This window comes from Lepisosteus platostomus, chromosome 1 (assembly GCF_059453375.1).
Source record: "Lepisosteus platostomus isolate fLepPlt1 chromosome 1, fLepPlt1.hap1, whole genome shotgun sequence".
Taxonomy (NCBI): domain Eukaryota; kingdom Metazoa; phylum Chordata; class Actinopteri; order Semionotiformes; family Lepisosteidae; genus Lepisosteus; species Lepisosteus platostomus.
Genome location: NC_142611.1, coordinates 25656064 through 25676491, shown reverse-complemented (window position 1 = coordinate 25676491; position 20428 = coordinate 25656064). Strand labels below are relative to the sequence as shown.

Here is a 20428-nt window from a genome sequence, read left to right as displayed (position 1 = left end):
ACTGGAGGCTCAGACCTACTAAACCATCTGATCCACATCATTCACAGACAGTTGATCAATATCTCATTACACTACCAGTCCAATAGTCCACTACCCTGGTCACTAGGTCAAGTGTGTTTCTTTCTGCACCCCAAGCAACACAAAACCAACAACACAAAGATAAAGGGCTTATATGAACTGCTTATGTTTCTCTAAGCTCCCCATTCAGGTGTTCTAATAAATCAAAATACTAATCACTTTAGTCAAGTCAATGAGAATGTTTAAATGTACTATTAATTTCAATTAATGCTTCCAAACCTGATGACCTAATATATTGTGGAAACAAGGAAAATATTTAGCTGCAGGAAAGCAGTCTTCAGTATTTTAAGACAGCTGATTTGAACTGGAAATAAACATTTATTAAAACTACATTACATAAGGACATGTAGAGCTACCACAAACGTTTTATATAGATGTGTTTCAGAAATATGCAATTTCCCCTTTTGCATTATTATAAATACATCAATGTTAGCTTTTATTTTTAGGAATAATACATTTGTTATAAAAAGATCAAAATCAGAAGAAAACTGCACATGCCGCGTCTTAAACATCTGAAAACAATCTGAGAAGATTTGAATTTTGGCATTAGAGAATGCTGAGGAATTTGTTTAGTGGTTAAAAAACCTGATTTGAAATTGTCTTGCCAAGAAATAATAATGCTTTGACTTTCCCTTTATTCAGTTGATATAAACCTGGCCTTAAATAAAACTGAAAACCCAAAAAAAACAATAAAGAAAAAAAATAAACTTAAGACAGAGGTAATACTTACATCCAGTGTGTCTTCATTGATCACAATCAAACCCATGTTCTTTCTCAATAGTTTGCAGGAATGTCCTGTTTGAGGAAGAAAATAAAAAAATAATTTGATCACAGAATTTGGTTACAAATATCTGAAACCATGTCTTCTAGCTGGTAATGCAATTGGACTTTAATCCAGATCCCTTTGTCTCTTGTTTGCTAAGATAAAGGGTATATAAAAGTGCTGCACAAATAATTAAGTGCTTGGCATTGACATATTGGAGCCTCCATCTGGTATAGACCCAGTCACCATTTCAGAAAATTATTACACAAGGGTCCCACAGGATAACAATCAATATTTCGGAAGCATTCATCACTGTGTCAGCTGGACACTATCTAAACTATAAGTTTACAAGATTCATCACTTCAAAACATGAGCTCCAAAATACATTAATTTAAAATTGAATGTCATCTTCTGTAAAGTCATACAGTTAGTTGATACATTTGACAAATATGGAGTATAATAAATCCAATGTTATTCATGGGGTTAAGGTACAGGGTGGAACAGTGGTGCAGTGGTTAGCATTACTGCCATGTAGTGCTGGGGCCCTAGGGTGCTATGTGAGTGGAGTTTGTATGTTCTTTTTTTTTCTCTGGTTTCCTCCCACAAGCCAAAGATATACTGGTGGGTATATACCGGAGTCAACAAGCATACTTTTAGAATTTGATTAATAGGGAATATAATATGGAATTGTGTATCTAAAGAAATTAATAATGTTATAGTTATATTCATGTACTGCAACACAAGAATAGTATATGCTGTACAATGTCTATTGAAACTGTTTGTGTAGGGCTGTTTCACCACTCCTCATGTGACCTTGCGGGTGGTCCTGTGGTCTAGGTGCCTGACTACTAAATCACAACTTACGTGTTCAAATCCAGCCGTCGCCGTGACTTTTATTTTAACAAACATTTCTTTGAAAAAATAGAATAGCAATATTATGGACAATTAATTGACAATAAATATAGAAAAGCACATATTAAATTTGGGAAATTTGGTTTCTGTCAAAGCGCAATGAAACCTATAACTTGATTCTTACGGACGCCCAGTCCCGCCAGGGATTTAAAAAAAAACATGCAATCGCGTATCTAAAGAAATAACAGTATAACTATGTTCATGCACAAACAGTAGCATGTTGCATTATTTGTTTGGGTGTCTCCTCTGGCCAGAAAGCTCTAAATTGCATTTTGAGTGCGGTTTTTGACTTTCTTTAAATTACAACCCATAAATAAAGCTGATACTGTTTAGACTTTTTATTATTTAAACTGTATTACAGCAGCACAATGCACAATGCAACGTAAATTGCTACCTTTGTCTTCTGCGTAATAATGTTCAGAAATAAGAAATTAGATTGCTCATAAATCTAATCACTTATTCTACGTAAACACAGCGTAATTGCTCTCTGAAAATGCTCTTTTTCTTGTTCGTTTTGGAGACCTTGATCGAAACTGATTTGAGATGTCAGAACGGATTTTCTGTGTATTTCTGTGTGCGCATTTCCTACATTGCTTCGTTTGTCGAGATTTTAACTTTATATTTAGGCTCAGGATTTCAACTATAAATTGTACACTAATTACTAGCAGTAAATACTGATGTTTTGCTCCCTCTTACCACAAAAATATATATGTATTGTAGCTGGAATGAACTTTTTTTCGTACGTGTCTCTACCTACTGCGACTCAAACAGGCACCCAGAGGTGGGGGGTGCGTCTTTCTGCCTCCATAACTAAAATGCCAAATAGGAGTGGCGCGGCACGGTTTTCATCACTCTCTGAGAGTGCTGGCTGTGATGAATTAAACCGGTTTCACAGATATTTTCAAAGTAGAAGGGTCTAGCAAAGTCATGTACCATAAAAGTATAGTAGTTAAATACCATTAATACTTTTGCTTGGGTTTAAATAAAGTCGATGTTTTCTCTTTTGGGTAGACTTGACTACTTAGCCATGAGATATACAATAGACTGTCATTAAACAACCTTATGTTTATTAATCTTCCTTGTTATGCACAGTGGGAATGGTAATGTAATGGGAATTAATTTAATCACAGAAATCTCTCTGGTCGGGGCGCGGGAGAGCCGGCTGGCAGGCGGTGATGGAGAAGAAAATAAAGGCAGGTTTTTACTCCGCAAGTCTGAGTTTTTTTGTCCGTCACCGTTACACTATCATTCTGTCCATCGAAAACCTGTTTATATGTGACCTTTCAGAACACCTGTTTTCTTCCTAGCACAATTTATGAGCACTCTGTGATTAAATTAATTCTCATTACATTACCATTTTTAAGTTAAAAAAAAATGGTGTCGAAAAGCCGGGTGTAACAATTGTTTCCTTTTTCCGATCACTCACTGTTTGGATACTCGTCTCACCTGCCCTGTTCTTTGTTTTCTTGTTATTTGCTGTGTATGCCTGCTGCGATCCACTCCTGCCCTCACACCTAAAGAAGACTAGTTTACATTTCTTTGTGCGGTCCATAGTGCAATTTACCCTTGCTAATACATTTGCGGCCTTTTCAAAGTCTGTGCTGTCCTTTGAAAGCGAGATAATCTCTGGTTCTTTGACAAAACAAGGCTCGCCAGATAATGTGAAAAAGACATGAATCAAAACCTGTTTTTATAGCTTTTAAAGTCGTGCAATGTGTAAGCAGGAACACATCATTATATCTTATATTTGAAATATACATAATATACTGTAGCTCCCAAACAAAAGCAAACGTGTTTTTAATTAAATGTTTTTATTCATTCATAATCTAACTCGCATAACTCACATTCCCGAGTGCCCCCAGCCCCGTCTAACAATTTAAGGAAGACTAAGGAAGGACTAAGGAAGTTGTCATTTGTTGTTGAAGCTCTGTGAACTTTGATGACTTTGAGACCACTTATTATCCCAAGTTATTTGAATCACCACAATTCAAATAGAGAAAAAAGAGCTGACTGACAAGATTTAAGATGTGGCTGTCAATGTTAGATTAAAAAAAAACACAATGCCCGACGTTAGTTACATTGCTTAAAAAATAATTTTATTTCGAGAGACTGGATAAGTAATTCAAGTTTTTTTAACTTCCTGAAAAACAAGTAATAATTTAACAATATAAGCAAATGTTTTTTGATATGTTGCTGTTGTGAATGTCTGTGGACTGTATCTTATTAGCCTGTCCTGACTGTTGGAGCTCAACCTTGATTTTCTGATCTGCAAGTTCATTTGGCTGCAGCGAATGTGAATTCTGTCTGGCATTGCCAGATTGTGAAAAATAAAAGTATTGAAATCAAGACGGGGGTTAAGGGAGTCGTCTCTATGACACTCTCTCTTAGAGAAAAATTAACGTGAAACAAAACAAAAACTAAAAATAAGATACAATCTACAGACATTCACAACATACCTGACTGAGAAAGCTTTAGAAAACTTAACAGGTTTTAAGGCTTTCTGTGTTTCCCTTACAAAGTTCAAAGAGGACATTGAGTGTTTCCTGGATTTCGCTGGTTATTAAAGATTTATTAATTACATCACCACCACTGGCTGTGGGGTGAGACAGGGCTGCAGCCTGAGCCCAACACAGTTTAATATCTATATCAACGAATTATCAGGAATGTTGGAACAGTCTACGGCTCCTGGTCTCACACTAGACGACACAGAAATCAAGTTCCTGCTCTATGAAGATGACCTGGTCCTGCTTTCGCCCACAGAACAGGGGCTGCGGCAGAACCTGGCACTGCTGGAGCAGCACTGTCAGACCTGGGTGCTGACAGTCAATCTGGATAAGACCAGAGTTATGGTTTTCCAGAAAAAAGCCAGACCTCAGGGAAACAGGTACAAATTCACACTTAACAACAACACATTGGAGCACTCATCCAGCTACACATATCTCGGCATATCACATACTGTATCACACATACTGTACCATCAGCCCATCTGGAAGTTTTGACCTAGCAGTGAAGGCACTGAGGGAGAAGGCACTCAGGGCTTTCTGCGCAATAAGAAGGAGGCTCTTCAACATCAATCCACCAACAACATATTGGCTCCAAATATTAGAAAGTGTAGTCCAACCCATTGCCCTATACGGTCCCCTCACAGACCAGGAGTACACTCAATGGGACAAACATCCCACAATAACTCTGCACATGGAGATCTGTAGAAACATCCTCCATGTGCAGTGAAAAACACCTAACAACGGGTGCAGGGCCGAATTAGGCCAGTACCCACTATTGATAAACATACAGAAAAGAATATTTAAGTATTGGCTTTAATATTAGCCGAACAGAACATTAAAGTGCCCCTTTCCATTCAACCGGTGTCTGAGTCACTGTGTCCTATCTTCTGACAGTCGCTGTTGTGAATGTCTGTAGAGTGTATCTTATTTTTAGTACTATATTTTTATATTATATTCCCTATTAATCAAACTAAGAGTATGTATCGGCTTGTCCCCCTCTCCCGCCCCTCTCTGTGTACAGTAGAGCCTCCTATCCTGGATGGTGGAGCCCATACAGCTGTGTCTGGAGAGTCCAGGACAGGAGGCTCCACTGTACACAGAGAGGGGCGGGAGGAGGGAACAAGCTGCCCAGCCATGTGGAATGCTACAGAACCCTAAACAGACAATACACACTAGCCGAATATTTGACCAAGATATCCAGACACAGCTGGATGAGCTCCACCAGCCAGGACAGGAGGCTCTTCTGTACACAGAGAGGGTCGGGAGGGGGGAACAAGCTGCCCAGCCATGTGGAATGCTACAGAACCCTAAACAGACAATACACACTAGCCGAATATTTGACCAAGATATCCTGACACAGCTGTATGAGCTCCACCAGCCAGGACAGAAGGCTCTACTGTACACAGAGATGGGCGGGAGGGGGGATAAATTAGCCGCAAATGTATTAGCAAGGGTTAATTGCACTATGGACCGCACAAAGACATGTAAACTAGTCTTCTTTAGGCGTGAGGGCAGGAGTGGATCGCAGCAGGCATACACAGCAAATAACAAGAAAACAAAGAACAGGGCAGGTGAGATGAGTATCCAAACAGTGAGTGATCAGAAAAAGGAAACAATTGTTACGCCCGGCTTTTCGATGCAATTTTTTTAAACTTGCTAATGGTAATGTAATGAGAATTAATTTAATCACAGAGTGCTCATAAATTGTGCTAGGAAGAAAACAGATAGGTGTTCTGAAAGGTCACATATAAACAGGTTTTTGATGGACAGAATGATAGTGTAACGATGACGGACAAAAACTCGGACTTGTGGAGTTAAAAGCTGCCCTTATTTTCTTCTCCATCACCGCCTGCCAGCCAGCTCTCCCGCGCCCCGACCAGAGAGATCTCTGTGATTAAATTAATTCCCATTACATTACCATTCCCACTGTGCATAACAAGGAAGATTAATAAACATAAGGTTGTTTAATGACAGTCTATTGTATATCTCATGGCTAAATAGTCAAGTCTACCCAAAAGAGAAAACATCGACTTTATTTAAACCCAAGCGAAAGTATTAATGGTTCTTAACTACTATACTTTTATGGTACATGACTTTGCTAGACCCTTCTACTTTGAAAATACCTGTGAAACCGGTTTAATTCGTCACAGCCAGCACTCCCGCAGAGAGTGATGAAAACCGCGCTTCGCCACTCCTATTTGGCATTTTAGTTATGGAGGCACCTCTGGGTGCCTGTTCGAGTTGCAGTAGGTAGAGACACGTACGAAAAAAAGTTCATTCCAGCTACAATACATATATATTTTTGTGGTAAGAGGGAGCAAAACATCAGTATTTACTGCTAGTAATTAGTGTACAATTTATAGTTGAAATCCTGAGCCTAAATATAAAGTTAAAATCTCGACAAACGAAGCAATGTAGGAAATGCGCACACAGAAATACACAGAAAATAAATCCGTTCTGACATCTCAAATCAGTTTCGATCAAGGACTTCAAAACGAACAAGAAAAAGAGCATTTTCAGAGAGCAATTACGCTGTGTTTACATAGAATAAGTGATTAGATTTATGAGCAATCTAATTTCTTATTTCCGAACATTATTACGCAGAAGACAAAGGTAGCGATTTACGTTGCATTGTGCATTGTGCTGCTGTAATACAGTTTAAAATAATTAAAAGTCTAAACAGTATCAGCTTTATTTATGGGTTGTAATTTAAAGAAAGTCAAAAACCGCACTCAAAATGCAATTTAGAGCTTTCTGGCCAGAGGAGACACCCAAACAAATAATGCAACATGCTACTGTTTGTGCATGAACATAGTTATACTGTTATTTCTTTAGATACGCGATTGCATGTTTTTTTTAAATCCCTGGCGGGACCGGGCGTCCGTAAGAATCAAGTTATAGGTTTCATTGCGCTTTGACAGAAACCAAATTTCCCAAATTTAATATGTGCTTTTCTATATTTATTGTCAATTAATTGTCCATAATATTGCTATTCTATTTTTTCAAAGAAATGTTTGTTAGAATAAAAGTCACGGCATCAGCTGGATTTGAACATGCAACGTGTGGTTTAGTAGTCGGGTACCTAGACCAGAGGACCACCCGCAAGGTCAAATGAGGAGTGGTGAAACAGCCCTACACAAACAGTATCAACAGACATTGTACAGCATATACTATTTATGTAACAAAATCAATATCGTTTATGGCCTTCACACGCGTTATGCTTCTATCTTTTTATGCTCAGCTACTTTTCCCTTCAGTGGTAAAATTCCATATAAATATTCAATACTTGAACGGGCACAGTAAAGACATTAAATATACATATACATACTGTATACAGTACAGTTTTGCATACAGTAATATGTTTATGTTCCTAAATCAATATCTTTTATGAGCATGTGAAAGGCATGGTGATTCGGAGATTCTCAAAAATGACTGTACTTTGCATGATTGGAAACAAATGTGTGATTGGATCAACTTTTACAAAGACTTTCAATGAAAAAAAGAATGTGGACCAGGGCAGTACTTTGAGTTTACAGCTTGTCCAAGGTCTTTCATTATAAATACTATTAGTAATATCTTCGGTAAAGACTTTGATGGCGACAGCTCAAACATGAGAGGTTGAGCTTTATTAGCTCCACCTTGCGGAAATTCCGGATACTATTATTTTACCTGCGTTATCATCCGGTTCTATGCGAGAATATATGGTATTAATACCGTAATTTGCGGTATACGGCGTCAAGCGCACCGCAAAATAATGTGGTATTGCCTGCTTGTTTTGAATGGCTGCATCTGTACTTGGCCATTTTAAAATTACCCAGGGACTATCTGGTGTATCAGGTAATCTGATTTACATCACTTGCAGAAAATGCTTTACCATTTACTTTGTCGGGACAGAAAGAAAGTTGGTTGTCTCCAAATCAAAAGTTTCTGATTAAGCTAATCATGGCCATTACATACTGATCTTTCAGTATAGGATTTAATATTAATCCTAATATCCCAGTAAAGAAAGACACTTCATTCTCACTACAGTATTCTTTTTCTCACACCTGAAGAAGACCCAACAGCTGAAATGTTGTGTTTCTTATACTTTTCAGCATGGAATTAACATTAACTTGTTCATATGACTTATGTGATAAGAGCCTCAATAAAATGCTGGGTCAGAATCAGTATCCCTTATGCTCCCTTAAGGAGCATTAGAGCAAGTTCCAGTCACTGTCTGTGAAGTGTCTTCAAAATCCTAGAATTACAAGTGGAAATCTAGGTCAGGTAGAAATAGATGTATCAGTTTTAATTGTCTACAGATTTATTCAATATCCACAAATGTAATATTCACTTATGTTCATTTAATATAAGGATTTCACAATATAAACAACCACATAACCTTAATATTTGTTAGCTTTACATAACCATTCCAACCATGCCCTAGATGGCAGCTCTTTGGGAATAGAGTGCTTATGAATGATCTTCCTAAGCATTAATGTATACAATTACAAATAATACCAAATATGGTGAAATACCACCAAAAAAGAGTGTTTATTCTTAAAAAATATAACAAATATGTCAAAATCTGGACTCTGAGGAAATCAAAGTGTGGTGAAATGATTTAGAATATACTAGGTCAGGTATACCAGGCATGTCATGAGTTAAAAGACGCATGTACTATTTATGCATGTTTATTAAAACAGAGAGTGGCATTTTTACACAATGTTAATACTGGTTACAGAAACTCTTGATTCAGTTACCAAAAACAGTTTTACAGCATTATGTTTGCTTTGGCAAGGATAAGTATTTGCTGTTTCTTGAACACATTTAACATGTTACAATTATAGCCAAAACTAACAAAGCTGTTTGCTTCATGTTTCCTGTTAAACTGCTTTAGAGAAATTATGAACCAGTACCATTCATTAATTTTTTTTGTCAGTTTAAAAATATTTAAATGAAAAGCCTACATAGATGTGAAGCAACATAAAGAGCAACCTGTCTTGAAGTACTTTCATTTAGTGATCTTAGAGTATTTTTTGTTGATTTTCAAGAAAATATTACCTCTATCTTTAATGACACAGACAAACACATCGAAGAACTATTAATGATCAGTGAAATTTGTTTTAACCAACTATGCACAATTTTGTACTACATTTTGTCAGAATTTTGCAATTTAATACAGCTGTTTTTTAAACCAATGTCTAAAAATACAGAATTTACAGTGCACCTCATTTAAGCCTTGGACAGTTTTTTCCTCAGTCTATTTTAATAATTGAATCACAGGAAAATGTGTAGGAACAAGTAAAGGTTTATGTCATGCTGAAAAGAGATGAAAGGAAACACATTGTTTCGGCTGTGTAGCCTTCCTTGGGTGTCAGTTTAATATAAGGATTAAAGAAGGCTCCACAGCTGAAGTGTTGTGTTTCCTTTCTTCACTTTTCAGCATGGAATAAACCTTTACTTGTTCCTTTGCAGCCTACGCACGCTGACATGTGTTTATAAAAATCTCAATGTACATTTAACATAGCAATAAATAAAAAATAACAACATTTTTCTTCCCGATTCAGTTTTAGATAGCCTTACCTATATTTATTGCAGTTTCCTGCTTGTCTCCTGTTAGTATCCAGATTTTTATGTCAGCTTTCATCAGAGTTTCAATGGTTTCTGGGACTTTGTCCTGGAGTTTATCTTCAATGGCTGTTGCTCCCAGTAGCTGCAAATTCTAAACAGAGACATTCACTATTAAATTACTTGGAAACGTATTTAAAAGATGGGTACAGTCAAATTTATCCATGTGCTACAAGAAACAACAACAAAAAACAAAATAAGATAATAACAGAAGTTATAAAAGTTATATTTGACATAAATTATATGGGCATAAAAATGTAAGAAACATTACAAATGAGGGGAGGTCATTTGGTCCACCTTGCCCATTTGGTAGTTAGTAGTTAATTGATCTATTCCAGTTGTTTAATAAAAGAAGCCAGGGCGTAGGCTTAAAAAATGTAGATGGGTAGCTTGTTCCATATGCAGCCCTTTGCATAAATAGGTGCCTCCTGTTCTCAGTTTATCTGCTTCCAGATAATAACTATTTAAAATTCATTTGACATGCGTCTGCCCAGTCCATGATTTTGTCTAGGTCTCTTTGCAATTCGCTTGCCACTGTTCCACCACTGTTTTATTTGGGTTTGTCTTAAGATATGCCGACTTTACAGTTACATTTAGAAAAAAAGTTCATTTTGATTTTTTTTTCAGGACAAACTTCTAAAACTATTTAAAATGTAGGCCTGCATTTTGTTAACAACAATATGTGACCATAAATGTAGGAATGCATTTATAACTATGTTGTTTTGTAGGTGTTGGATCTGGCAAAGTCAACCTAGATAAAATCTGGAATGTTAAAAAAAGTGAAATATTCTCGTTGACAGATTGCTGCACAGTTAAATAAACTCAAACTGATCATACAAGCTTCCAATTAAGAATATTTCCCTTAGAAAAAACTAGAAACCAAGATTGCCTAGCAGAATAATGCTGCCATCTGCTGACTAAAGATCAGCATATTATTAAAACACACAAGAGAATCTTAGCCTCTTAGTTTAGAAAATAAACAGAATATAAATAGCTAACTACATAATCATGGAATGATTTAGTTCCCATGATTTACATGAATTAAACAAAGAATTTAAAGTTTATTTTGTAGAGACTTTAAGGTAAAATATAAGTATAGTCTTGCAATATTTTTTATTTGAATAATTACAGGTTTACAGATTACTTACTGTATATTTACACAATTGAAAACCAAGAAACAGTGAAGGACTTTCATTGGGGAAACAGGTTTGTAGTACTTTATATCCTACTAATGCACTGCTGGTCCTCTGATGGACACTGGTACATACATACACTGTGCAGAGTACACTGCATTAAAACGCAGTAGCTGTGGCGCACCATACCGCATTATACCACATTGTAATTTAATTATGATAATAGTATCTGGAAGCACCAGACCCCCAGGTAGAGCTAATAAAGCTTAACGTCTCATGTATAGCATTTGAGCTGTTGCCAGAAAACACCTGGTTTCGAATCCCGGTCACTGCAGAGGGACAATCGTTTTCCAATTAAGAATTTAAGTTGTATAGTTTTTAGACTTTTAATAATTTTAAACTGTGTATTACAGCATGTTAATCATTAAACATTAAAAAGATTTTTTTTCTGAGCCAGGGAAAATCTGATCATGTTTCCCTATACTATAATAAAAAACCTTATTTTATATAGCACCTTTAAAAGTAGCATCTCAAAGCAATACAGTAGGTGTAAAAACAGTTATAAGGACCACAGATAATGAAGTAAATACATATAAGAAAGATAAGCAGTTAGAAGTGCTACCAAAATTTGAAAATGAAGCAGATACAGACACTAAGTCTTCTGAAAAGAAAGGTTTTGAGGTTAGATTTAAATGCACTCGGGGTAGGTGACTCTGAGACAGACACTAAATAAGTCTGTATGGGTAGCTGCATCAGCATGCGTAGTCTGCAAAGGAACAAGTAATGTTTATTCCATGCTGAAAAGAGAAGAGAGAAAACACAATGTTTCAAAAAAGGCTTCTGAAAAGAAAGGTTTTGAGGTTAGATTTAAATGCACTCAGGGTAGGTGACTCTGATATCACTGGGGATACAAATCCAGAGCTCTGGGGTGGAGCTAGAGAAGGTCCTGTCACCCAAAGAATGTAGATGTTCTTGAGGACAGCTAGAAGACCAGAGTCAGATGGACAAAGGTTGCAAGGTGGGGAGTAGACAGATAATAAGCCAGAGAAGTACTGAATGAGGATGATGATTTTGAAGTTGACCAGAAACCTGATAGGAAGCCAGTGCAAGGAAAATTGAGGAATACACTGATAACAAGATCACTTCCTAATAGGGTTAGGCATACTTTTGACAAAAGTTACAAATTGCATTTCTACAACACAACCACATACTTGTGGGTTTTGACCATTGAGAGCAAGAATGATTAACAGGAATGGCTCACCTTTTCAATAAGCTCGTAACTTTCTTCAAGTTTCAGAACTCGGTTTTGAAGTGCGGTAGATGCTCGATGGTACAACTTAATCCATTCCTGGTATGAAGATTCTGATATGTCAGCAACTGCATAGCACAGTGTTCTTAACCCTGCAGGGCACAAAAAATGAACTATTTAGTTATTTAGTTAATTACCTCAGATCTAAAGGTCACTTTTGTACTGACAACAGAGGGATAAAGGAAAATGAAACAGTGTTTTTGGTGTAAGATGTAAGACGTGTATTTTCAGCATTGATGAACATTTTAGTTCCTATATTAAGGACAGTTAGATGCTTAAATTCAGAGGATGACATTAATGAAAATGAAACAAAGGATGAGAAAGGCTTTACCAAAACTCTGTGTGGTTAAGCACAGATTTGTGAGATCTAACCAATTTTTAGACTGCTTTGAGAACAGCTTGTGTATGTATAAATTCAACTCTTCCCTGTTTATGTAATATTACTGCTGTGTATGGTACATTATGACCGAGGTCCTGACTCTCTGTGGTCATTAAAAATCCCAGGGCGTTTCTTGTAAAGAGTAGGGGCGTCCTGGCCAAATTTCCCATTGGCCCTTACCAATCATGGCCTCCTAATAATCCCCATCTATGAATAGGCTTCATTACTCTGCTCTCCTCCCCACTGATAGCTGATGTGTGGTGAGCGTTCCTGTGCACTATGGCTGCCGTCGCATCATCCAGGTGGATGCTGCACATTGGTGGTGGTGGAGGGGAGTCCCCATTACCTGTAAAGCGCTTTGAGTGGAGTGTCCAGAAAAGCGCTATATAAATGTAAGCAATTATTAATTATTATAATTATTATATTTTTTCTGACCAATGATATGGAAACTTAACACTTTACAATGCACCGAAAATACAAATGATTCAATGTTCCTACAACTTCAGTCTTTCACGTTGTATTAGTCATGTTAGAATATGTTAAATTCTTTTTAAGCCCTTTGTTACCAGTTGTTATTGATCTCAATCAATGTCTATGGCACGAAGACTTTGATGGATAAAGGGGTTATTAATGCTGTATTTTTAAGAGATGTGTATTCTGTAAGAGACAGACGGGGGAAAGAAACGAAGGGTACTGAATTGATCTTCATTACTGTTTTTCTGTTGCAAGTTACTTTTGACCCTCATCTTAACAATCGAGGTCTGTTTCTCATTTACTAAATACATATATAGCTATCCTGCTGTATAGAAGTATAAAAAATACACAATACAAACCGTGATTTAGAAAATGAAGAATGTAAAGTATCAAACCGATCAAAGTAATACATTTAACTGGAATGTAACACATTTCTGAGTAAAATGTACTTAAGTTCAAAACTTACATAAATATTCATATTTACATAAAGTAGCATGCTTTCATGAAAAAAGCATGAAGTCTGTTTCATTAAAATGTAATATTTTCCAATTTTATTTTTTTACATTTCTAATGATTTCACCAACCTTCAGTAGCAAACTGCTTCAAATGCTTTAAGGTAATAACCTTATATCTGGAATTGTCAGCAAGACGGTCATAAATCACTGTATCCTGTAGAAAAGGTAACACATTTTTCTTCAAAGACAATAAGAAGCACTTTGTATTTTGTATGAGTAAACAATTTGGCAAATATATTAATTGGAGACTCATACATGCTTGAATGATTAAAAGCAAAAGGAAAAGCACTCAAGATAGCAGCATGACTTGTATGAAATCCTGCTACTGATATAATAATACTCAACAAATACAACATATTTCCATTGTCCCTTACTGAAAAAAAATCAAAATAAGAAAAAGCTGATATTGTAATCTATTTTTCTTCACAGGATGTGGTTGGCTTTTTTCCTGGACTAACTACATTAATGCATTTAATTTTCCACTCAGTGGTCTCAATGGTCTTCACTCTTAAAAACAACTAAAAGAAATCGGTAGCAGTAAATTTCAATTGAGAATTGGATAATAGAAAACAATTCAAATTCATGTTCATTAATCTTGCTAATTTATATCAATTATATATATTTTAACAGTAATTCTATGTATAAGTTATAACTAGACAAGTTTATAGATGTTACCAAACTAGTAAACATATTATGCATAGCAAATACTATGGAAACACCAAATGAGATTCAAAAAGATTTATAAGCAATTCAAGATTAAACAAACATTTGGAATATATTTAATGTAGACAAAAGCTGAGCATTACATTATGCAAGCGTTATGCAAAAAGACAAATATAATTCTAAAATAAGAGGAGGTATGCTTGAAGTGACTACTTATGAAAAAAGTAGAAATTAAGAAAGAAGTTAAGTTAAAAAACAATAAAAACTATGGTTGATTGTTCTGTAATTCTCTACAACATGCCATCCAAAGAAAGCTCTTTGGTGTAGAAAAATCAATTCACTTGTTTTCACAGGAAAGCTTGTAATCTGCTTTTTGACAGAAAGGAGACGCTTTAATAAAGCTTGTACCACATTAGAACATGGGAATTGTTTTAGGAAAATGTACTTTAAATGCAAGGAACAGCTTCACTGGTTAAGCTAAATTGGTATTCACAATTGATAAGATACAATTCAAATACAGGTGAATATTTGCTTTTGTCTCAAAAATACAAAGAAAAACAATTAAAATACGTAACTATTCTGGAAGGATTTATATAAATGTTATCAGTAGTGATAATGCTACACAACATAAGAAGTAGAACAATAGGACACAGAATGAACCCTTTACTTCCACCTATACATTTACAGTTCTAACATTTACCATTTGCTTGGTAAATGTTAGAACTGTAAATTGAACAGATTAACTTAAATTGAACAAATTAACTGAACAAATTGAAATGAAAACACTTTTTCTTGACTTGACTTGACTTTTAAGTAGTCCAGAGGATATGTGAAAAAAGATAACTCACAGCTCCTTTGCAGTATAGCCTTATGTTTCCTGAAGGTGTGCGTACAATAACAGACATCCTTTTCCTATTGCTGTAAAAAGACAGGAAAGGTACAGATGTTATGTCAAGTACCAAAGAACAGTAAATATTAGCACTATAATAAAACAGCACAACCACTGTGTGTCTATGTGAATCCAAAATTAAATTTTGCAATCTCCAGTCTGACAGTGTTAGATATGTTCTAAAATTTGCCAACACAATGAACTTTCAAATCATGGATCACGACTATCTGACAGGCAGACAGTTTGTGAGACTGCAGAACTGTGTGTATGAACAGGTAGTGAGTAACACAGGGGCTCCTCAGGGGACATTTCTTTCTCCACTCTTCTTCACCCTCTATACTTCAGACTTTAAATACAACTCAAAGTTGTGCCGCTTGCAGGAGTTCTCAGACGACTCTGCAATTGTGGGACGTATCAAGGGTGGGCAGGAGGAAGAGAACAGAGGAAATGATCAACATCTTTGTGGAGTGGTGTGGGGAAAACCACCTGGAATTGAACGTGGAAAAGACGAAGGAGCTGGTGATAGGTTTCAGGAGGAAGAGAGTCCAATTTACTGCATCCATGGGAGTGGCGTGGAGATAATGGACTCATACAAGGGAGTGCACATCAACAATACACTAGAATGGTCTAAGAATACTGAGGCCATCTACATGAAGGGTCAGAGCAGACTTTACTTCTTGAGGAGTAGTGTGTGTAGTAAGATGCTCCATATGTTCTATCGGTCGGTTGTAACGAGAATGGTGTCCAAATTAATGGCCATCAACGTTTCCCATCCCAACTCTATGACTTGTGAAAATGAAGAGGACTTTCAGTAATAGGCTGATCCAACCACGGAGCAACAGGGAGCACTACAGAAGTTCATTCTTGCCTTCTGTCATAAGACTGTACTACTCATCCACTGTGTGTCTGGGCAGGGGCAACATTGAACTGTTTTTGGACTAAAGATAAAACTCTCTTCTTACATCTGTTTTTTTCCGGTTTACAACTGTTTTTTGTGCAATATATGCTAGGAATTTGTGCAATATATTTATAATGTGCAATACAACTTATTTGTGTACTGTACTTTCTGGTCTATTTTTGTATATTTTGTACTGTGAGCAACTCTGTATAATCCATTTTTTACTTTTACTGCACTTCTCACTGACTGTACTGAATGTATTGTATGTATTGTATTGTTGTATTATTGTATCATTTTGTTACACTGTGCTGTGTTGACTGTGCTAAGCTGCTGTTGCACTGCAATTTCCCTCACGTGATCAATAAAGTATCTATCTATAATGCAAGTGTTAAAATAATCTTTTTCATTGCTAAAGGGAACTGAAAAGGAGGAGAACAAAACTAAAGTTACTATCTTGCCCACAGGCTTGCAGTGTAAAGTGTGGGAGAACAACTCTGCATAAATAAACAGTACCAACAGTGTACAGATGCAGCCACACAAAATGGGTGGGGTATTTCGCGGTATACCCCGATGGGCGTGTCGCATCAAAACGCAATATCACGCAGTCTATCTCGTCATTTGACATCATGCCAAAAAGTATCCGGAATCACCTTGTAAAACCGCCAGGAGGAGCCAATAAAGCTTAACCTCTCATGTACAGCATTTGAGCTTTTAAATTTAAACTGTGTATTACAGCATGTTAATCATCAGTCATTAAAAAGTTGGTATATTTTATGAAAGCAAGATTGCTCAGTTGGACAAAAGTACACAACCTACCTTTATCAGAAATATTTATGCATCAAAGCCTTTACCGAAGATATTACTAATAGTATTAATAATGAATGACTTTGGACAAGCTGTAAACTCAAAGTATTACGCTGGTCCACATTCTTTCTAACCGTCATTTTAAATGAAAATACTTTTAGATTTTTCTTTGACAAACATTATTTTGTAGATCTAACTAACGAGGACAGGACATTAGCTAGCCAATACGATAAAGGAATTACTTTTTTTGCTTATTTCTTTAGCACATTTGTACAAGCACTTGGAATCTGTCTAAGCCCTACTTTGTCAGGCATTTTCTTTTACTGCAACGGACATAAAAACTCCCTTGCTTCTAACAGAGCGTTTCATAATTTCTAACTAAGAAAATTATTTAAACTGCGACACTTATCATTCAACCAGAGCTCAAAAAATCACAAGGATCCTCAATAGCACATCAAAGACTGTATTAAAAGATACTTGTATCAGATACATGAGAATCCAGGCTTTTTTATCAACGCTTTCTTTTCCGTATACCAGATATTATGGAACCACTTCAGAAGGGTGTCAGCCAGTCAGATTCCAGGAATCGGTACTTTAAAGAAAAAATACACACCAGTATTCCATTTCTCCCTAAACATTTTAAGCATCGAAGTCTTTAACTAACATGTGAAATAGCGTGTAAAAAAGTGGTAGTTTTTAGCTTTTCTGCTAATATAATATGGAATCGCGTATCTAAAGAAATTAATAACGATATAATTATATTCATGTAACGCAACACAAGCCAGAATCCAGCCGGAGCCATGACTTTTTTTTTAACAAACATTTCTTTGAAAAAATAAAACATTTCCCTGGGTCAGAGATTAAATAAAACTTCACTCACACCAAACAAATTTATATTTCTAAATATCACAACATGATCGAATTTAAGTCATTTTAATAACAATGAATAGTCACCTATGCGTTACAATCTAAACATTTATATTGATTTAAATCGCAAACGCGTGTTTAAATATATGTTTTTTGATTCACAATCAGACAAATGCAACATAAATTGATATCTTTGTCTTCTAAGTATCTTAATAAACTTTCAGCATAGCTTTCTCCCCGTTTAGATTTATTTTTCTTGGGATCTTGGGATCAAACGTGGAAAGATTAGATTGTACTCGTTTTTATTTTTTAAATACATTTTAGAAAAGTGTAATCTATACTAAAAAGCTGTACACCACCTGCTATAAAGATACATATTGTAATACTTTCGGGCTCGGATAGGACGGACACAAGAACTCAGACTTGCGGAGTTAAAGCAAGTTAAAGCCTTGATTTTATATATCACCTTTAAAAGTGGCATCTCAAAGCAATACAGATTACAAAGTAAATACCAAACACTGATTGTCCCCATCTGTCATGCTAATAAAGCACCTTGAATTGAATTGAATTGAGAGAGAGAGGGGGGGGGGAGGGCGAGCGAGAGAGCACAGCCAGGACAGACAGGCAAATAAGATACACTCCACAGACATTCACAACAGCGACATATCATAAAAAAACGTTTGCACATATTGTTAAATCATTACTTGTTTTTCAGGAAGTTAAAAAAACACTTTAATTACTTATCCAGTCTCTCAAAATAAAATTATTTTTCAAGCAATGCAACTAACGTCGGGCAACGTGTTTTTTTTAATCCAACATTAACAGCCACATCTTAAATCTTATCAGTCAGCTCTTTTTTCTCTATTAGAATTGTGGCGATTCAAACAACTTGGGATAACAAGTGGTCTCAAAGTCACCGAGCTCACAGAGCTTCAACAACAGATGACAATTTCCTTAGTCCTACCTTAGTCTTCCTGAAATTGTCAGATTATGAGTGAATAAAAGCATTTTATTAAAAACACGTTTGCGTTTGTTTGGGAGCTATATTTTGTGTTTTTCATATGTAAGATATAATGATGTGTTCCTGCTTACACATCGCACGGCTTTAAAAGCTAGAAAAAGAGTTTCGATTCACATTATCTGGCAAGCCTTGTTTTGTCAAAGGAAAATTCTATTCTACTCTGAGAATGTAGGGGGAGGAAGAACAACTTTTTTTTTGACAGTTGGTACAGCACCCCACCGCGCCCACGCGCCAGCATTATATTCTTATGTACGGGTAGAATATGTTCTTTGTCTTCCAATGAAAGAAGGGTTCCTTTCGCCGTAGTCGGGAGACATTAGAAGCCTGCCACGCCCGGACTGTTACACCAATGCATTAGCATGTTAAAGCGATTTCATTGAGGAGCCTAGCTTTCTTAACTAGTAAGTACTGTACTTACTGGGTTTTGGAGGGGGGGAGGTGTCTTTCGCTGGAGATCCCCTTCTACTTTGAAAACACCTGTGAAACCGGTTTAATTCGTCACAGCCAGCACTACCGCAGAGAGGGGGGTTGTACTTGCAGTGCATCGGTATAGATGGGAAAGGCAGAGCCAAGTAAAGTCTAGCCATGTGTGAGTCTAGTCTCACAGAGCTTCAACAGCAGATGACAACTTGTGAGTTCGATTAAGAATGAATAAAAGCATTTAATTAATAACGCGTTTGCGTTTGTCTGGGTGCTGACAAAGTAAAAAACAATTACTTTTTGACAATGAAGAACTGTGTGTGTGTCTCTCTCTCTGCTGGCGTTTCTAATCGTTTTTATTTTTAAATACAGTTAAGCAAAGTAATGTACCATAAAAGTATTGTGAGACATATTTGGGTTAACATGTTCAGTGTTCAGTGTGTGGTAATTTGTTTGGTGCGAGTGAAGTTTTATTTAATCTCTGACCCAGGGAAAAGTGTGGTGTGGACAGCTGAGGAGAGAATGCAGGCTCGCGCTGTGTCCGTTATTCTTTTTGTCTTTTTGTCTTTTTGAGCCAGTGAAAGCTCTGTTGTCCTTCACATGAATGCCTGAATCATTGTACCGAACCCAGGATTTTATAGTATTTTTTCTTTAAAATACCAATAACAGCAACATACAGTTTACATAATATGTTGATGTTCCAAAATTAATATCGTTTATGACCTTTATGACCTTTATGCTATTCGTTAATGTCTAACCCGGAACACATCATTATATCTCATTTTGTATTTCTTTAAAAAAAATAAAATAAAAATCGTTTGCCCAGCCTAACAGTATTGTTGTTATTGTTTTTATCCTGTAAAGCGCTTTGAGGAGCCACCTTTAAAGGCGCCATATACAATAAAGTTCATTATTATTACTATTGTTAATTTGCTGGTCTGAGAGGTGAACATTATTACGCAGAAGACAAAGATAGCGATTTATGTTGCATTGTGCATTGTGCTGCTGTAATACAGTTTTAAAAAAAATAATTAAAAGTCTAAACAGTATCAGCTTTATTTATGGGTTTTAAATAAAGGCGATTTAAACGCGAGTTAAATCAATATAAATGTTTATATTGTAACGCATAGGTGACTATTCATTGTTATTAAAATGACTTAAATTCGATCATGTTGTGATATTTAGAAAT

General features: G+C 36.1%; 1 protein-coding gene across 6 annotated transcripts in view; it reads right to left on the bottom strand.

Moving 5' to 3' along the window:
* Positions 1-20428, bottom strand: part of atp8a1 (ATPase phospholipid transporting 8A1) — a 347507-nt gene that overhangs the window by 80689 nt on the left and 246390 nt on the right. For all 6 annotated transcript variants that reach the window (XM_088627575.1, XM_088627593.1, XM_088627583.1 and 3 more), the window contains 5 exons: positions 15189-15258; positions 13747-13831; positions 12262-12401; positions 9823-9961; positions 809-873 (listed from right to left, as the gene is read on the bottom strand). In XM_088627575.1, the coding sequence (XP_088483701.1) occupies positions 809-873; positions 9823-9961; positions 12262-12401; positions 13747-13831; positions 15189-15258 (499 nt within the window). The remainder of the gene's footprint in view (positions 1-808; positions 874-9822; positions 9962-12261; positions 12402-13746; positions 13832-15188; positions 15259-20428) is intronic.